General features: G+C 36.9%; 1 protein-coding gene across 2 annotated transcripts in view; it reads left to right on the forward strand.

Annotated features, from left to right (window-relative positions):
• Nucleotides 1-21,212, forward strand: part of efr3ba (EFR3 homolog Ba (S. cerevisiae)) — a 58,644-nt gene that overhangs the window by 30,742 nt on the left and 6,690 nt on the right. The window contains exons 11-21 of one of the 2 annotated variants that reach the window (XM_056476883.1): nucleotides 2,577-2,688; nucleotides 2,781-2,832; nucleotides 2,975-3,147; nucleotides 5,350-5,587; nucleotides 6,108-6,236; nucleotides 7,838-7,905; nucleotides 8,287-8,414; nucleotides 8,587-8,678; nucleotides 9,076-9,124; nucleotides 18,404-18,510; nucleotides 18,657-18,706. In XM_056476883.1, coding sequence (XP_056332858.1) covers nucleotides 2,577-2,688; nucleotides 2,781-2,832; nucleotides 2,975-3,147; nucleotides 5,350-5,587; nucleotides 6,108-6,236; nucleotides 7,838-7,905; nucleotides 8,287-8,414; nucleotides 8,587-8,678; nucleotides 9,076-9,124; nucleotides 18,404-18,510; nucleotides 18,657-18,706 — 1,198 coding nt within the window. The remainder of the gene's footprint in view (nucleotides 1-2,576; nucleotides 2,689-2,780; nucleotides 2,833-2,974; nucleotides 3,148-5,349; nucleotides 5,588-6,107; nucleotides 6,237-7,837; nucleotides 7,906-8,286; nucleotides 8,415-8,586; nucleotides 8,679-9,075; nucleotides 9,125-18,403; nucleotides 18,511-18,656; nucleotides 18,707-21,212) is intronic. The other variant, XM_056476884.1, reaches the window with a different exon arrangement.

Below are 21,212 nucleotides of genomic sequence, written 5' to 3' on the forward strand. Positions count from 1 at the left end.
ATGATCCTAGATTTCAGCAGTCAAATATTTGTCATTTAACAAATATTTATAATTGATGTGTCTATAGTATTGACGTGGCTGTATACTTATATATGACTGTTTATAGATAGACAATATAGACCATTTTGAGGGATTTACTGTATTTCCTGTTTTACATTTTTATTTTTCTTAGACCCTGAGAATCCAAAAAGATCTACATATATATATATATATATATATATATATAAATATATATATATATATATATATATATATACACACACATACATACATACATACATACATACATACGTACGTGTGTGTGTGTGTGTGTGTGTGTGTGTATATATATATACACACACACACACAAGTTATAAGTCATAATATAAGTTATGACTGAATCGACTCTTATTACAATTGTGCGATAGTTTGACAACTAGCAGTAAATGTTTATGGGCCAATGACATAATTACATTGAAATGGTCTATTGCAGACCGACAGATGGACAGACTATTAGCTGTCCTGTGAAATTTGTATTATTTTTCAGATATTTCCCAAGTGCTGTGTAACTGACTTTTAACACATTTGAGAACAGAATAGTTTGAACTAATTTCTAAAAAGAATTTATTTTGTCCTTGACATGATAAGATTACATATTTTACTAGTTACAAGTAGTGAGTGAGCTATCTTAAAGCCACTAAATAATTTAGTTTGCTCCTGAATTGTGTTTTAGATGAAATATAGGCGTATAAGTTATAATGACAAACAGAAAATGGGTCAGGCAGAGATGTAGTTAGGGTTGTATTTTGAATCTTTAAAGCATATGAAAACACAGACAAAAATTATTATCAACCCCTGCATGAATAGATGAGTTTGTTTCAAGTTTATAGGTGTCCTTTGACTCCAGAAAAATCATAGTAAGAGCTGAGTGATATGATACAATGCATGTATGCATTGTACACTATTTTTAGCAGTGTACATGTGTTTGTTGCCTCATTATAAACATGGTGTGAATTCCACAATATACACATTAAACCGACAAAAAATACATTCAAACAGACTTTATTACTCTTTTACTTTTTTTATTGTCCTGTTTTTAAACTCACATGATTTACATGACAACAAGGAAACAATTATTTTGAGGCTCATGGTATGTCAATTCCATTTATTGAATACTTATTATACAGCTATGCCTCGGTATATTAAAATCCTTATTCTAGGGCACCTTTAAAGCATACATCCATTTCCTTTAGTTTAGTCCCTTATTTATCAGGAGTCAAGAAGGCACAACTGCCAACTATTCCAGTATATGTTTTACGCAGTGGAGGCCCTTCCAGTCACAACCCAGAACTGGGAAACAACATACACTATGACTAATTTTTGTTTTACCCGATTCACCTATACCACATGTCTTTGAACTGTGAAGGAAACAGGAGCACCTAGAGGAAACCCATGCGAACACTGGAGAACAGCAAACTCCACACAGAAATGCCAACTTGCCCAGCCAGGACTCGAACTGGCAACCTTCCATACAAACTAAGAGAAATAAGTCTTCACCCTGAAGAAATATACACTACCTGACAAAAGTTTTGTCGTCGATCCCAGTTGATCATTTGGAAAAGAGGCAGAAGGTAGATTTTTCTGATGAATCATCTGTCGAACTGCATCCCAATCTTAGCAATACTGTTAATACTGCAGAAGACTTATTGGAACCCAAATGGACCCAAGATTCTCACAGAAATCAGTCAAGTTTGTGGAAGGAAAAATCATGGTGTGTGTGGTTACATTCAGTAGGGGGGCGTGCGAGAGATCTGCAGAGTGGATGGCAACATTGACAGCCTGAGGTATCAAGACTTTTGAGCAGGCCATTACATTACAAACCACAACAGAGGGCAAATTCTTCAGCAGGATAGTGCGCCTTAGCGCAAGATTGGCCAGCCCAGTCACCAGACATGAACATTATTGAGCAGGTCTGGGGTAAGATGGAGGAGGCATTGAAAATGAAAGAATTGTGATGAACTCTGGGAAATCTGCAAGAAGGTTTTTTTTTGCCATTCCAGATGACTTGATTAATACGTAATTTGAGAGATTGCAGAGATGGAGGGATACAGTTGTCCAGGCTCATGGGAGTCATACACAATATTCATTCTTTTTCCACTGCACCATGACTTTACATTCTATACTGTACATTATTTATGTTATTCCTTATTAAATCATTAAAAATCAAGACATGATCAAATTTTATTTAGGTAAATTAAGTGTATTCTAGAGGCCTTTTTCTTTCATATAAGCCACTTCTGATACCAAATGATCAACTAGAAAACGGTTCCTAAATGTTCCTAAAACTTGGATAGATGACAAGTCTTTTGTCAGGGAGTGTATAATACGCAATTCTGTGAAAAAATTCCTTGTTCTGTTAAACAACACTTGGGAAATATTTGAATATGAATTAAATTTTTATAGGAGGGCTAATAGTTTTGTCTTCAACTATAGGTAGACAGACAGATAGACAGACAGGGTTAGATATGTGTTCTTGCAGGGCTTTATTTAACCAGCTGACAGTACACAATCCCTCACTCATCTTTCTTTGTTTACAGGCTCTTTTGCAAACACCCTGCCCACCTACCAGCGCTCTGAAGTCATGCTGTTCATCATCGGTAAAATCCCTGTGCCAGGCATGTATCCTGCTCTGGGGTCAGCCAACACTGGGTGAGACAGGGTTACAGCTTAGACACATTTACAGTGTATTTCTGCTGGCTCAAGATAAAATTTGCTCAATACATGCCTGTTTCTGGTTTTAGGGTTGAGGGCAGTAGGATGATCCAGATTATGCTGCTGAAGTCTCTGCTGCAGGTGAGCTGGTTTGTGTCAATCCTAATCACACGAAATGCCACATAATTTCCTTCCCCTGCTGCTTCATCATATCCACAGTTGCTGATGCATTCTAAACCATCTGGATGTCTTTTAAACCTCATTCTCTTTCTTTCTCCTTCAGGTAACAGCAGGATTCCAGTCTAACAACATTTTGACAGCCCTTCCCACATCATTCCTGGACCCTCTTCTGTCCTTCACTCTGATGGAGGACGCTGAGATCCGTCTGCTCGTGCTCGACATCCTCATAAGCATCATCGATCGCCATGACAACCGGCACAAGTTCTACCCTGTCAGGTTGGGGCACACTAACAAAAGTCCTAGCATTATATATATATATATATATGTTGTTATGTAATGTCTTTTAAAAATATATTTGAAGATATAATTAACATTTATATAAGGGTGTATGATACTGTATGCAAGTTTAAAGGTGCAGTATGTAAGTTTGACACCCAGTGGTTGAACTAGGTATTGCATTCCTGAATCAAAACAAACGCAGGTTGCCAGATTGATGACCAACAGGAGCGAGTCTCAAGCCTAAACTCTGATTTAAGGCTGATTTACGTTGTGTTCTAAATAAAAGCAACGACACCCGATAGAAGAAATATTTTCCATATTAAAAGGAGTTTTTGTCCAAACCAACACTTCGAATTTATATATTTCAGAAAAGGAAAGCTTCTATTTCTCACAGCTGAACAACAGGATAAATGACAATGATCACCTCATGTACACCTCATGTGCTTTATTCAGTGTTAAATGCCAACAATGTGAGTTTGAATTCCATTTTACATGACTTTTATTGCCATACTACTAAAAGCAGCAGCAGATAGTTCACCTCAGATCTTTAAAATAAAATAAATTGACTAAAATTGAACTTTAGAACTGTGAAATAATGCAAACCAACACATTGTGATGTACATGTACAAGTACAGAACATTTAATAATGTTAAAGAGTTTAATATGTAATAATTAAGATTATAAACCTTACCATTGGCTGTATTTAAATTTCAATTGGCCCAATTGACCCTTTGCTAAGCCCTGCCTTGCTTTAAACAGATGGAAATATGACTGAATTGTGCTGCTTTTACAGCCCCTCACACAGCTTGGTCCACTCTGGCATTTCTCCTCTTGGGTTTTAGGTTTTGGAAAGGAAAAAAAAGTCCACCACCCCATCCAAACTTTTAGGATACCGGGTATCAGATTTGCACAATCCATATGCACAATGTCTTGGCTTGTTTACCTCTCTCGAAAGCTTGACAGACGCACAGCTACGGTTGATAAGCCACGATTGGTGTGTGATTGCTTATCACTGCAAATCTCATCATGTAGCGTGTTGTTGGACACGCAGTTACAATGTAACCCACTCACCCAATGTTTACACTCGTAATATTTTTATTATTTGCTAATTAATAACCTCTTGTGGAAAACTGAATCTGTGTCTCATTTTGGAGTCTGCTACTGTCCACCAGAGGTCGCATTTCGGCACGCTTTGAAGTCTATCTGAATGAATGAATGAATGAAATATACTGTTTTCCAACAAGGCAACCCAGGCTGCTCAAATATAATTGGCTAAAGTGGCAGTGGGCGGGTTAAAAGAACCAAAACAAAGACAGCGTTCCCCAAGTAATGCACATTTTCAAGGCAAACATTTTTCAAAGCAAAAGAGTACATTTTACTCTTTATTGTGGTAAATGTAATAAATGTCAAATTTATCCAAATGGCTTTTTCAAAAATGTAAAAACTTTAGTGTTAAAATTGTATTTAAATTTTGTCACATATTTAAGAGTATTGAAAATCCATTTTTAGTGACAAATTAATACAATTTAAAGAGATAGTTTACCCAAAAAGGGGCGTCATGATGGCACAGTGGGTAGCATGATCGCCTCACAGCAAGAAGGTTGCTGGTTCGAGCCCAGGCTGGGTTAGTTGGCATTTCTGTGTGGAGATTGCATGTTTTCCCTGTGTTTGCGTGGGTTTCCTCCGGGTACTCCGGTTTCCCCCACAGTCCAAAGACATGTGGTACAGGTGAATTAGGTAAGCTAAAATGGCCGTAGTGTATGTGTGTGAATACGAGAGTGTATGGGTGTTTGCCAGTGATGGGTTGTGGCTGGAAGGGCATCCACTGAATAAAACATGTGCTGGATAAGTTGGCGGTTCATTTCGCTGTGGCGACCCCTGATTAATAAAGTGACTACGCTGAAAAGAAAATGAATGTATGAATGAATGAGTTTACCCAAAAATAAAAATTCTGTCATCATTTACTCACCCCCCCCCCCCCCCCCCCTTGTGTTTTAGCAATGTTGAATTTTCCTACTTATGGAAGCCAATGGCTGCTCATTTTTAACATTATTTAAAGTATCTTTTTTTGTATTCTACAGAAAAAAGACTGAACTATGTTTTTTATTTGCACAAAGTATTGCAGTTTTCCCTCAATAGGTCACTGAGGATTTATGTTAACAGACAAAACTTTTAACAAAACATTTTTTCCCCATGCAGAATTATATCAGACATCTCAGTACTGAAGCTGAAAGTAGACAAGTGCTCCAGACAGGATAACTTGTTCATGAAGAAACACAGCCACAGATTGTACCGCCACATTTACTTGGCCTGTAAAGAAGACAGCAGCGTCCAGCGACACTTTGAGTCTCTTCATACGCTACTGGGGTTGATCTGTGTGGAGCTCGCCAATGAGGAGGTGGTGGTGGACCTCACCCGACTGGCTTTGGCCTTACAGGTTTGTCTCTTATCCTTGTGCTAGTTTTAATCAACATTTTTACTGTAAATATTAGAATTTCTATAATGGAACAATAAAACTTCATAATTGGTATAGAAATGTTTATAATTATTGCACAGACCACAACTGGCCAACAATTAAGTCTAAAAAATTTATAAAAGTACTCTGTTTGTAACTGTGTTTAATTATAATGCCTTTATTCCCATCACTGGTGTTATTAAATATAGATGTTAAAAGCTAACATACATTATGCTCAGTACTCACTGTATACAACAATCTGCCTCTGCCTATTTTTAAATCATATTTATTATCTGTTTTTTGTCTTGTCTCTGTAATTCTGTTGCACTGTAGAAGCTCTGTCAAAAAAACAAATTCCTCGTATGTGTAAACATACCTGGCAATAAAGCCCTGTCTGATTCTGATTGTTGGCAGGTCATAAAAGTGTCTATCAACATGTATTATAGAAATAATCTTCTAAGCATTTTTTTTCTCATTTGCACAAACACTTCCTCTTCCTCAGGACCTGGCCTTGACTGATGAGACCCTTCCTGTTTATACCCGCTGTGCCATCCATGCTCTGTCTGCTGCATATCTCAACCTCATCAGCCAACTGACCACTGTGCCCACCTTCTGCCAACACATCCATGAGGTAAAGAGCTATCTATATATCAATCCGTCCGTCCGTCCGTCCATCTTACCATCTATCCGTCCGTCCGTCCGTCCGTCCGTCCGTCCGTCCGTCCGTCCGTCCGTCCGTCCGTCCGTCTATCTATCTATCTATCTATCTATCTATCTATCTATCTATCTATCTATCTATCTATCTATCTATCTATCTATCTATCTATCTATCTATCTATCTATCTATCTATCTATCTATCTATCTATCTGTCTGTCCATCTGTCCATACAGCTATCCATCTAGCTATACATCTGTCTGTCTGTCTGTCCGTCCATCCATCCATCCATCCATCCATCCATCCATCCATCCATCCATCCATCTGTAAATTCTCCAACTACTAACTCTGCTGTGACACTCTTGATGTGTTGTGAGAGTATAAATATTTGTACCATGCTAGCCTATATTCATTACATTTTACTTGACCTGTTAGTGTGTCTTAAATTTTTATTGTATATGCTTAAATAAATCACAAACTCATGGCTTTTATTTTGATTAAAGGGGTGGTCCACTACGATATCATATTTGAAACTTTAGTTGATGTGTAATGTAGCTGTGTGAACATAAACAACATCTCTGAATGTAATATGCTCAAAGTTCAATGCAAAGGGAGACATGGGCTTTTACAGAGTTAGCTTAGCAAAGCCTACAGCGAACAAAGTTTGGGGACTACAAAAAAATACATCCGGGCTAGTGACATCAAAAACACTTCAGGTTATATGCGCATTCACCATACGCAGCGATGGGGTATGGCCAGAGGAGCTGTAATGTAGCAGAGAAAGCTAAAATGCTGTCCAAATGATGCTATTTCCAACGAACTTCTGGTGTTTCTGTATTTGGGCTTCCAAAGATACGACACAAGGAGAGAAGTCCTTACAATTTAATTATGTTTCAGAGAATTATAAAAAATATATAGCTAACATTTGACAAAGGACAGCTTCCAGACTCTCTCCCAGTTGAGTGCTGGAATAGGCTAAAAACTCCTCAAAGGAGGAGCAGCTCCAACCATAATAGATGAAGCTGTGGATTGTGAGCCACAACCTGTTAGTATTTTTATTTGTTAAAACTGATCTATTACATGCACAGTTTCTATTGTTAACGGTATAATGTAGCGAGGACGTAAACAAGGATGTAAACAATGGGAAATGTTGTTTGCCACAGCAAACACTTTTACTGGTGATGTGGAGCTGATCCGCGAATCACAGCACATTACGTTAGCTGACCAATCAGAGCCTCTTGAGGGGCGGGTCGTTTTCATGTTAGCTGAGTAGCAGTATATAGTCAAAGTAAGATATATGAAAAATTAACATGATTTTTTACAAATGAAGCATAAGCACACATTGCTTTACATTTCATAAACACAATCAAGCCTTAAAAATACACTCTGAACCACCCCTTTACCTTTAATAATCCAATATAATGTTACCATTTGAATTTTCCCCAAATGCTTATGTGCACTTGAGACATGACTGTGTATGTTTATGAGAATACAGATATTATGAAATAAATCTAGATGTGTATCTGAGTAGTCTGTCACTAAACACAGTGATGGGGTGACGTTTTTTTTCTCTAAAGGTGATTGAATCAAGAAAGAAACTTATTCCATTCCTGCTGCCAGAGGATGTTCTTGTGGAGAGTCCAAAGTAAGCAATGCTTGTCGTTTTTAAATTATTTCATACATTCAGTCTACCACAGTGCTCTTCTCACATTATCAGAAACATAGTTCACACTAAAAGACAAACATGCAGTTCTGTCTCAGTTCTCATAACCGTGTCTTCTAGTTAGAGAACATACAGTACATTTTTTTCCTCAATGTCTTTCAGTAATGGTTCAATAATCCTGGTGCTTTTTCATTATATGATCATACTGAGGGACATTTGTAGCTGTGATGTGCTGCACAAATGGTTATGAAAGGCACTAAACCCAGAAAACATCCAGACAGCTCTCATCTGTTGGTTTTTACTGCCTCGGAAGAGTGAATATAAAGCTGAGATGACAGCATTTACAGCCGCCTGTTCTTTCAGGATCCCAGAGAAGCTGGAAAAGGTAGAGGGAGAGATGCTGTTTGCGCAGGCTAAGATAGCAGAGATGCTGGGCGGCAGCGGATATAACACAGAGAGACTGGCCACTGCATACATCCCACAGATCACAGGTCTGAATCTCAGCATGAGCTTTACATACACTTAAACTAGATGCCTGCTGCATTTTTGTATTTATTAATACAGTATGTGTCCATGCAAGAAAGGAAATTTCACAATTTTAAAGATTTTTTTTTATCTTGTGCATGCATTTAAAATTGTATTATTGTTTTTTTTATTATTCAGATGAAGACAGACTGTCTAAGAGGAAGAGTATTGGAGACACTGTCTCTCTCCAGTTAGAGATGGAGTCTAGAAACAGTCCAGAGAAAGAGCAGGTAATGTTGTATATGCTTATCTTTATGACACTAATAAGTGTGTTAGTGTGTCTACTGGTTTTGGTATTTATGAGGACCAATTTGTATAATGACATGGATATGATCAGGGTATTACAATGTTGAGGTGGTTTATTAGGACATGTCTTATGTGCTTGTAATGCAAACTAAAAATCATACTTAATTCTGTCCTTTCACTTTGAAATATGCCACTGGTTTCCTGTGAGGGTTGGGTTAAGGGAAATTGCCATATAATGAAGTGTTTTTACAGTATAAGATATATTACACCTGTGGAGAGTCCTCGTAAACCACCAAAACCAACATATGTGTGTGTGTCTACAGTATCTCCTCTGTTTTTCTTCAGCTGTGTTTTTTTAATGTATGATTACTATCTTTGCAGAGGTCTACAGCAGAGCAGATAACATTTGAAACTCTTAAACAAGCCATTGGTGAGTCTTGCATGATTTAAAATTTTACTTCAATAACATTGTTTATAAGCTACAGTAGTTTAGGGTCTGCAATTAAATAATTACACTGAATGTTCAGCTTAAGCAACAGAGGAATAGCAATTTAAATTTGAATATTTTTTTAACAATAATATAGTAATTATAGTATATGTAATCAAATAAATATGGCCTTTTTTAGCATGAGAGATGTCTTTTTTGTATCATGTTTAGCGATATAATGCTGTTTCTACGGTGGCAGAGAGACCTTAATGTGCCATCAAACTTAGACCATCAAACTAAGAAAAGATCTTCATCAGTTTGACAGCACACATGCTGCAAAACCTCACAATGCAAACACATTAAAAAACCATGCTGCATTTTCACATATTGCAAACAAATTAATAAAACACGCTGCATTTTCTCACAACGCAAACAAATTAATAAAACACGCTGCATTTTCCCACAACGCAAACAAATTAATAAAACATGCTGCATTTTCCCACAACGCAAACAAATTAATAAAACACGCTGCATTTTCCCACAACGCAAACAAATTAATAAAACACGCTGCATTTTCCCACAACGCAAACAAATTAATAAAACACGCTGCATTTTCCCACAACGCAAACAAATTAATAAAACACGCTGCATTTTCCCACAACGCAAACAAATTTATAAAACACGCTGCATTTTCCCACAACGCAAACAAATTAAAAAAACACGCTGCATTTTCTCACAACGCAAACAAATTAATAAAACACGCTGCATTCTCACAACGCAAACAAATAAAAAAAACACGCTGCATTTTCTCACAACGCAAACAAATAAAAAAAACACGCTGCATTCTCACAACGCAAACAAATTAATTAAACGCGCTGCATTTTCTCACAATGCAAACAAATTAAGAAAACGCGCTGCATTTTCACATAACGCAAACAAATTAATAAAACGCACTGCATTTTCTCACAATGCAAACAAATTAAGAAAATGCGCTTAATGTTCTCACAACACAAACAAATTAATAAAACACGCTGCATTTTCTCACAACGCAAACAAATTAATAAAACACGCTGCATTTTCTCACAACGCAAACAAATAAAAAAAACACGCTGCATTCTCACAACGCAAACAAATTAATAAAACGCGCTGCATTTTCACATAACGCAAACAAAATAATAAAACGCGCTGCATTTTCTCACAACGCAAACAAATTAATAAAACACGCTGCATTCTCACAACGCAAACAAATAAAAAAAAACACTCTGCATTTTCTCACAACGCAAACAAATAAAAAAAACACGCTGCATTCTCACAACGCAAACAAATTAATTAAACGCGCTGCATTTTCTCACAACACAAACAAATTAATAAAACGCACTGCATTTTCTCACAACAGAAACAAATTAAAAAACACGCTGCATTTTCTCACAACGCAAACAAATTAATAAAACGCGCTGCACTTTCTCACAACGGAAACAAAAAAAAAAACGCGCTGCATTTTCCCACAACGCAAACAAATTTATAAAACACGCTGCATTTTCCCACAACGCAAACAAATTAAAAAACACGCTGCATTTTCTCACAACGCAAACAAATAAAAAAAAACACGCTGCATTCTCACAACGCAAACAAATTAATAAAACGCGCTGCATTTTCACATAACGCAAACAAATTAATAAAATGCGCTGCATTTTCTCACAACGCAAACAAATTAATAAAACATGCTGCATTTTCCCACAACGCAAACAAATTAATAAAACATGCTGCATTTTCCCACAACGCAAACAAATTAATAAAACATGCTGCATTTTCCCACAACGCAAACAAATTAATAAAACACGCTGCATTTTCCCACAACGCAAACAATTAATTAAAACACGCTGCATTTTCTCACAACGCAAACAAATAAAAAAACACGCTGCATTCTCACAACGCAAACAAATTAATAAACGCGCTGCATTTTCACATAACGCAAACAAATTAATAAAACACGCTGCATTTTCCCACAACGCAAACAAATTAATAAAACACGCTGCATTTTCCCACAACGCAAACAAATTTATAAAACACGCTGCATTTTCCCACAACGCAAACAAATTAATAAAACATGCTGCATTCTCACAACGCAAACAAATAAAAAAAAACACGCTGCATTCTCACAACGCAAACAAATTAATAAAACGCGCTGCATTTTCACATAACGCAAACAAATTAATAAAATGCGCTGCATTTTCTCACAACGCAAACAAATTAATAAAACATGCTGCATTTTCCCACAACGCAAACAAATTAATAAAACATGCTGCATTTTCCCACAACGCAAACAAATTAATAAAACACGCTGCATTTTCCCACAACGCAAACAAATTAATAAAACACGCTGCATTTTCTCACAACGCAAACAAATAAAAAAAACACGCTGCATTCTCACAACGCAAACAAATTAATAAAACGCGCTGCATTTTCACATAACGCAAACAAAATAATAAAACGCGCTGCATTTTCTCACAACGCAAACAAATTAATAAAACACGCTGCATTCTCACAACGCAAACAAATAAAAAAAAACACGCTGCATTTTCTCACAACGCAAACAAATAAAAAAAAACACGCTGCATTCTCACAACGCAAACAAATTAATTAAACGCGCTGCATTTTCTCACAATGCAAACAAATTAAGAAAACGCGCTGCATTTTCACATAACGCAAACAAATTAATAAAACGCACTGCATTTTCTCACAATGCAAACAAATTAAGAAAATGCGCTTAATGTTCTCACAACACAAACAAATTAATAAAACACGCTGCATTTTCTCACAACGCAAACAAATTAATAAAACACGCTGCATTTTCTCACAACGCAAACAAATAAAAAAAACACGCTGCATTCTCACAACGCAAACAAATTAATAAAACGCGCTGCATTTTCACATAACGCAAACAAAATAATAAAACGCGCTGCATTTTCTCACAACGCAAACAAATTAATAAAACACGCTGCATTCTCACAACGCAAACAAATAAAAAAAAACACGCTGCATTTTCTCACAACGCAAACAAATAAAAAAAACACGCTGCATTCTCACAACGCAAACAAATTAATAAAACGCGCTGCATTTTCACATAACGCAAACAAATTAATAAAATGCGCTGCATTTTCTCACAACGCAAACAAATGAATAAAACATGCTGCATTTTCCCACAACGCAAACAAATTAATAAAACATGCTGCATTTTCCCACAACGCAAACAAATTAATAAAACATGCTGCATTTTCCCACAACGCAAACAAATTAATAAAACACGCTGCATTTTCCCACAACGCAAACAAATTAATAAAACACGCTGCATTTTCTCACAACGCAAACAAATAAAAAAAACACGCTGCATTCTCACAACGCAAACAAATTAATAAAACGCGCTGCATTTTCACATAACGCAAACAAATTAATAAAACACGCTGCATTTTCCCACAACGCAAACAAATTAATAAAACACGCTGCATTTTCCCACAACGCAAACAAATTATAAAACACGCTGCATTTTCCCACAACGCAAACAAATTAATAAAACACGCTGCATTTTCTCACAACGCAAACAAATAAAAAAAACACGCTGCATTCTCACAACGCAAACAAATTAATAAAACGCGCTGCATTTTCACATAACGCAAACAAATTAATAAAATGCGCTGCATTTTCTCACAACGCAAACAAATTAATAAAACATGCTGCATTTTCCCACAACGCAAACAAATTAATAAAACATGCTGCATTTTCCCACAACGCAAACAAATTAATAAAACACGCTGCATTTTCCACAACGCAAACAAATTAATAAAACACGCTGCATTTTCTCACAACGCAAACAAATAAAAAAACACGCTGCATTCTCACAACGCAAACAAATTAATAAAACGCGCTGCATTTTCACATAACGCAAACAAGATAATAAAACGCGCTGCATTTTCTCACAACGCAAACAAATTAATAAAACACGCTGCATTCTCACAACGCAAACAAATAAAAAAAAACACGCTGCATTTTCTCACAACGCAAACAAATAAAAAAAACACGCTGCATTCTCACAACGCAAACAAATTAATAAAACGCGCTGCATTTTCTCACAATGCAAACAAATTAAGAAAACGCGCTGCATTTTCACATAACGCAAACAAATTAATAAAACGCGCTGCATTTTCTCACAATGCAAACAAATTAAGAAAATGCGCTTAATGTTCTCACAACACAAACAAATTAATAAAACACGCTGCATTTTCTCACAACGCAAACAAATTAATAAAACACGCTGCATTTTCTCACAACGCAAACAAATAAAAAAAACACGCTGCATTCTCACAACGCAAACAAATTAATAAAACGCGCTGCATTTTCACATAACGCAAACAAATTAATAAAACGCGCTGCATTTTCTCACAACGCAAACAAATTAATAAAACACGCTGCATTCTCACAACGCAAACAAATAAAAAAAAACACGCTGCATTTTCTCACAACGCAAACAAATAAAAAAAACACGCTGCATTCTCACAACGCAAACAAATTAATTAAACGCGCTGCATTTTCTCACAATGCAAACAAATTAAGAAAACGCGCTGCATTTTCACATAACGCAAACAAATTAATAAAACGCGCTGCATTTTCTCACAATGCAAACAAATTAAGAAAATGCGCTTAATGTTCTCACAACACAAACAAATTAATAAAACGCACTGCATTTTCTCACAACAGAAACAAATTAAAAAACACGCTGCATTTTCTCACAACGCAAGCAAATTAATAAAACACGCTGCACTTTCTCACAACGCAAACAAATTAATAAAACGCGCTGCACTTTCTCACAACGGAAACAAAAAAAAACGCGCTGCATTTTCCCACAACGCAAACAAATTTATAAAACACGCTGCATTTTCCCACAACGCAAACAAATTAATAAAACACGCTGCATTTTCTCACAACGCAAACAAACAAAAAAAAACACGCTGCATTCTCACAACGCAAACAAATTAATAAAACGCGCTGCATTTTCACATAACGCAAACAAATTAATAAAATGCGCTGCATTTTCTCACAACGCAAACAAATTAATAAAACAGCTGCATTTTCCCACAACGCAAACAAATTAATAAAACACGCTGCATTTTCCCACAACGCAAACAAATTAATAAAACACGCTGCATTTTCCCACAACGCAAACAAATTAATAAAACACGCTGCATTTTCTCACAACGCAAACAAATAAAAAAACACGCTGCATTTCTCACAACGCAAACAAATTAATAAAACGCGCTGCATTTTCTCACAACGCAAACAAATAATAAAACACGCTGCATTTTCTCACAACGCAAACAAATTAATAAAACACGCTGCATTCTCACAACGCAAACAAATTAATAAAACGCGCTGCATTTTCTCACAACGCAAACAAATTAATAAAACACGCTGCATTCTCACAACGCAAACAAATAAAAAAAACACGCTGCATTTTCTCACAACGCAAACAAATTAATAAAACACGCTGCATTCTCACAACGCAAACAAATTAATAAAACGCACTGCATTTTCACATAACGCAAACAAATTAATTAAACGCGCTGCATTTTCTCACAATGCAAACAAATTAAGAAAACGCGCTGCATTTTCACATAACGCAAACAAATTAATAAAACGCACTGCATTTTCTCACAATGCAAACAAATTAATAAAATGCGCTTAATGTTCTCACAACACAAACAAATTAATAAAAACACGCTGCATTTTCTCACAACGCAAACAAATTAATAAAACACGCTGCATTTTCTCACAACGCAAACAAATAAAAAAAACACGCTGCATTCTCACAACGCAAACAAATTAATAAAACGCGCTGCATTTTCACATAACGCAAACAAATTAATAAAACACGCTGCATTTTCCCACAACGCAAACAAATTAATAAAACACGCTGCATTCCCACAACGCAAACAAATTAATAAAACACGCTGCATTTTCCCACAACGCAAACAAATTAATAAAACACGCTGCATTTTCTCACAACGCAAACAAATAAAAAAAACACGCTGCATTCTCACAACGCAAACAAATTAATAAAACGCGCTGCATTTTCACATAACGCAAACAAATTAATAAAACGCGCTGCATTTTCTCACAACGCAAACAAATTAATAAAACACGCTGCATTTTCCCACAACGCAAACAAATTAATAAAACACGCTGCATTTTCCCACAACGCAAACAAATTAATAAAACACGCTGCATTTTCCCACAACGCAAACAAATTAATAAAACACGCTGCATTTTCTCACAACGCAAACAAATAAAAAAACACGCTGCATTCTCACAACGCAAACAAATTAATAAAACGCGCTGCATTTTCACATAACGCAAACAAATTAATAAAACGCGCTGCATTTTCTCACAACGCAAACAAATTAATAAAACACGCTGCATTCTCACAACGCAAACAAATAAAAAAAACACGCTGCATTTTCTCACAACGCAAACAAATAAAAAAAACACGCTGCATTCTCACAACGCAAACAAATTAATAAAACGCGCTGCATTTTCTCACAATGCAAACAAATTAATAAAACGCACTGCATTTTCTCACAATGCAAACAAATTAAGAAAATGCGCTTAATGTTCTCACAACACAAACAAATTAATAAAACACGCTGCATTTTCTCACAACGCAAACAAATTAATAAAACACGCTGCATTTTCTCACAACGCAAACAAATAAAAAAAACACGCTGCATTCTCACAACGCAAACAAATTAATAAAACGCGCTGCATTTTCACATAACGCAAACAAATTAATAAAACGCGCTGCATTTTCTCACAACGCAAACAAATTAATAAAACACGCTGCATTCTCACAACGCAAACAATAAAAAAAAACACGCTGCATTTTCTCACAACGCAAACAAATTAATAAAACACGCTGCATTCTCACAACGCAAACAAATTAATTAAACGCGCTGCATTTTCTCACAATGCAAACAAATTAAGAAAACGCGCTGCATTTTCACATAACGCAAACAAATTAATAAAACGCGCTGCATTTTCTCACAATGCAAACAAATTAAGAAAATGCGCTTAATGTTCTCACAACACAAACAAATTAATAAAACGCACTGCATTTTCTCACAACAGAAACAAATTAAAAAACACGCTGCATTTTCTCACAACGCAAGCAAATTAATAAAACACGCTGCACTTTCTCACAACGCAAACAAATTAATAAAACGCGCTGCACTTTCTCACAACGGAAACAAAAAAAAAAGCGCGCTGCATTTTCCCACAACGCAAACAAATTTATAAAACACGCTGCATTTTCCCACAACGCAAACAAATTAATAAAACACGCTGCATTTTCTCACAACGCAAACAAACAAAAAAAAACACGCTGCATTCTCACAACGCAAACAAATTAATAAAACGCGCTGCATTTTCACATAACGCAAACAATTAATAAAATGCGCTGCATTTTCTCACAACGCAAACAAATTAATAAAACATGCTGCATTTTCCCACAACGCAAACAAATTAATAAAACATGCTGCATTTTCCCACAACGCAAACAAATTAATAAAACACGCTGCATTTTCCCACAACGCAAACAAATTAATAAAACACGCTGCATTTTCTCACAACGCAAACAAATAAAAAAAACACGCTGCATTCTCACAACGCAAACAAATTAATAAAACGCGCTGCATTTTCACATAACGCAAACAAAATAATAAAACGCGCTGCATTTTCTCACAACGCAAACAAATTAATAAAACACGCTGCATTCTCACAACGCAAACAAAATAATAAAACGCGCTGCATTTTCTCACAACGCAAACAAATTAATAAAACACGCTGCATTCTCACAACGCAAACAAATAAAAAAAAACACGCTGCATTTTCTCACAACGCAAACAAATAAAAAAAAACACGCTGCATTCTCACAACGCAAACAAATTAATAAAACGCACTGCATTTTCACATAAGGCAAACAAATTAATTAAACGCACTGCATTTTCTCACAATGCAAACAAATTAAGAAAACGCGCTGCATTTTCACATAACGCAAACAAATTAATAAAACACGCTGCATTCTCACAACGCAAACAAATAAAAAAAAACACGCTGCATTCTCACAACGCAAACAAATTAATAAAACGCACTGCATTTTCACATAAGGCAAACAAATTAATTAAACGCACTGCATTTTCTCACAATGCAAACAAATTAAGAAAATGCGCTTAATGTTCTCACAACACAAACAAATTAATAAAACGCACTGCATTTTCTCACAACAGAAACAAATTAAAAAACACGCTGCATTTTCTCACAACGCAAGCAAATTAATAAAACACGCTGCACTTTCTCACAACGCAAACAAATTAATAAAACGCGCTGCACTTTCTCACAACGGAAACAAATAAAAAAACGCGCTGCATTTTCTCACAATGCTAACAATTTGATAAAACGTGCTGCATTTTCTCACAATGCAAACAAATTAAAACACGCTGCATTTTCACATAACGCAAACAAATTAATAAAACGCGCTGCATTTTCACATAACACAAATTAATAAAACGCGCTGCATTCTCACAACACTTGCAAAAACAACAGGACACAACAAAAATGTTTCAAGTGGACCCAAAAATGTGACAAACGCCGCTGTGCCATGACTATTGCTCAGTGAAGTTGTAGGTGATCTTTGAAAGGGGAGGGTTTTTTGTTGTTTATTTTAACATCCTGATTCCCTTGTCTTCTGTATTTTATTAGCCTTAATAACCATAACCTAAATAGCCGGATCTGTCAGGTTTTAGGGTCCCCTTGCTATTTGAAAGTGTCGTGAGAAAATGCAGTGTATTTTTTCGTAAATTGTTTGTGTTGTGAGAAAATGCAGCACGTTTTTTTTTTTTTATTTATATTCGTTGTGAGGATCAGACTGTCAAACAGATGAAAATCTTTTCATAATTTGCTGCGTTTTTTGTAATTGCACGTTTTCTTAAATTGCAGCTCTCTTGGCCACCACGTGTTTCTCTAATTAATGATGTATATAAAAGATATAATTTTTTAAAAAATAAATTCTAATTCAGTACAGTAAATACAAATAACTGGAGATGGTACTAACATATTTTGTTTGTAATAAAATTTTACTTAAAGAGTTTTTCGGGTTTTCTGGTCTATGTCAGTCAGCTAAAGAGTCTTCTGTGTGTGTGTGTGTGTGTGTGTGTGTGTGTGTGTGTGTGTGTTCAGTAGACAGCGTGAATGTGGAGGAGCTGGAGAGAGAGCGCAGAAGGCAAGTGGTAGAGAGGTTTCAGACCGCTCCATTTGAGGAGATAGCAGCCCACTGTGGGGCCAGGGTGAGTCCATGCCTTGCAAGCTACACACACACATACTCTCTAATGTCTCGAATTTTATCATCAAAATACATAAACACAGCTCTCCTGTTCTGTTCATTTCCCTTAATGCTGTGGATTAACTCTTTGACTGTTATTTTTCTTTCTAGTCATCCCTGTTGCAGAGTAAACTAAACCAAATCTTCGAAATCACAATCAGGTATATAACTTCTTTCTGTAATGTTTATGTGAGGTAGAAAACAAAAGAGTTCTTTAATGAAAATTCCCAACTACAGAAGATGACCAACAACAGAAACTGGGGGTCCTACATATGCAGATGATTTACCAAAATGCTAAAAGCTTAGGTTTAATTAATTAATAAATTGTCATGGTTATTAAATAGTGGTGGGAAATGTAGAGACAACCTACAATCTTCACTGTAAGAACTAAACTTGAATTGGTTCTTATTAGAGACAAAAGCATATGAATCGAGCAGTGAGCAGATTTTGTCCTATTCTTTTATTTGATTAATAATGAAAAGCACAGATGTTTGAGCAGGAATATGTTCATTGATTACATAACAAACGAGGGATTATGTGATTAATCACTAAGTGCTGCGTTTTGACACGCCACATGTATTTGACCATTTAAACTAAACTAAAAGATGACTTTACATTTGAGGTCTGCGCGTCAGTTTTGTTTGCCCCTTTGGGACGTGACATGAGTGCTGCCTTAAACCTTAGGTTCCAGTCTTCTGAAGCTGGTTGCACACTGGATGCGCCACTCAGCACCACAGTGCAGCATGCATATGACAATTGGAAGTAACATTCGCCGGACGCGAACATTTGCATGTTATTTAAAATGAAACTATTCAGATGAAACTACTCTGTAGTGCGGCAGAAACGTGAACAGTGTCCTAAGTCGAAGATAAGCACCACAGACAGCTGCCGACTTGCAGCACTGGTGTGTGTACCCTAATAGAAATCTGTTTAAGTTCTAAAATGCATGGCGCTGTGCCAAGAAACCTTGAGGTATTATCACATCGCAAAGTGTCATTTTTTTTCCATTTGCATCTATGCAGATGATGCGTGCACAGACTGTGCGAATAAAATGCACGTGCAGAAAGCACTGGTCATGCGTTTAGCATGTGTAACAATCGTGAACTAGCTCTACCAGTGCTCAATAAGAATGAGGAAATTACAGATATGCTGTTCCGAAATAACAATGGGCCTGGGGAGCGCTATATTGTTAGACCGCCTGCTCCCATTCAAATTACACCAAAGTTACTGACTGCTACCGCGTTTTATTCGGAACCTTATTCCTGCGCCGCAAGAAATCTGGTCAGACTAAGGGCCAAACAAGGACCCAGAATCCAGCCAGAACTTAGGCCCATGTTGGAGTCAATGGAAGGAGAAGCCATGGTGGAGATGGGTCTGACAAAACCAGAAGGCTGAATGATGGAAACAGAGCCTATGGGGAGGAGTTCGAGGCAGAGACAGAAAGCTTTAGAGCCAGTTCTGAAAGGTTAATGTGGAGAGGTGGAGGTGGGTATCCGAAAGACAGACTGAGGACATAGGTGGAGCTGGGGGCCAGGGAGGCACCCAAGGACAAAGAAGGATGGAGCACCAGTGTGTGTACCCTGATAGAAATCTATGTTTAGAATTCTAAAATGCATTTTAGAACATTTTAGAATTTAACTATGGCTGGTTGGAGTCAGTGGGATGATGGGCCACGTTTGACACAAAGAAGAATGGAGCCAGGGGAAGCCAATTGGCTGGAGGATCAAGATGAAGTCCATAGCTGAAAAGGTAAAAGAGGACATGCAGAATCTTCAAACCCTCAAGGAGCAAGCGACTGGAAGGCTCAAAGTGACTTTCACACTACCTGTTGGTGGAGATTAAGCTAAAGGACTAAAGCCCAGGACACACCAAGCGACATAAAATAACTAGCGAAAACTGACTGTTGTTGCCTTACATGCGCTGAGAAAGGAAGTGCATGAACACACCAATTGGACAACAGCCAAATCAAACGAGAAAGTAAAATTTTCATCTGCTTGAGAGGATGTGTCTTTCTATACACATAGGTGGCAGTACCCTGTATTATCATTCCATAAAGGGAAACCAGTTGTAGTGTTGCACATATACAAATTGAAAACAAAGCAGCATTTACTATAAATGCGTGGCCCCCCCGCAAGGGTTATAGATGTTGGCTCCAGGTGATGGGGGCTTCGAAAAAATGGGGGGGGGGGATGGGGGGCTGCTCAGTACCTGGATGGGAGACCATTTGGGAAAACTAGGTTGCTGTTGGAAGTGGTGTTAGTGAGGCCAGCAGGGGGCACTGAATCTGTGGTCTGTGTGAGTTCTAATGCCCCTGTATAGTGAAGAGGACTTGTCCACTAGACCAAGGTCCTTCCTCTCTGTGGTCATTAAAAATCTCTTGTCGCTTCTCATAAAGAGTAGGGGTGTAACTTATGTCCTGGCCAAATTGTCTCCAATGGACCTTACCCATCATGGCCTCCCAATCATCCCCATCCACCGAATTGGCTGCCATTGCATCATCCAAGTGGATGCTGCACACTGGTGGTGGTGTGGAGAGACCCCCCTCACGATTGTGAAGCGCTTTGGGTGTATGGCCACACATGATAAACACGTGTGTATATAAATACACACATTACATTACATTACAATACCATTTTCACATTACTTTTTACTTACCAAAGAGTGATT

Source organism: Danio aesculapii, chromosome 17 (genome assembly GCF_903798145.1).
Source record: "Danio aesculapii chromosome 17, fDanAes4.1, whole genome shotgun sequence".
In the NCBI taxonomy this organism is placed as follows: Eukaryota; Metazoa; Chordata; class Actinopteri; order Cypriniformes; family Danionidae; genus Danio; species Danio aesculapii.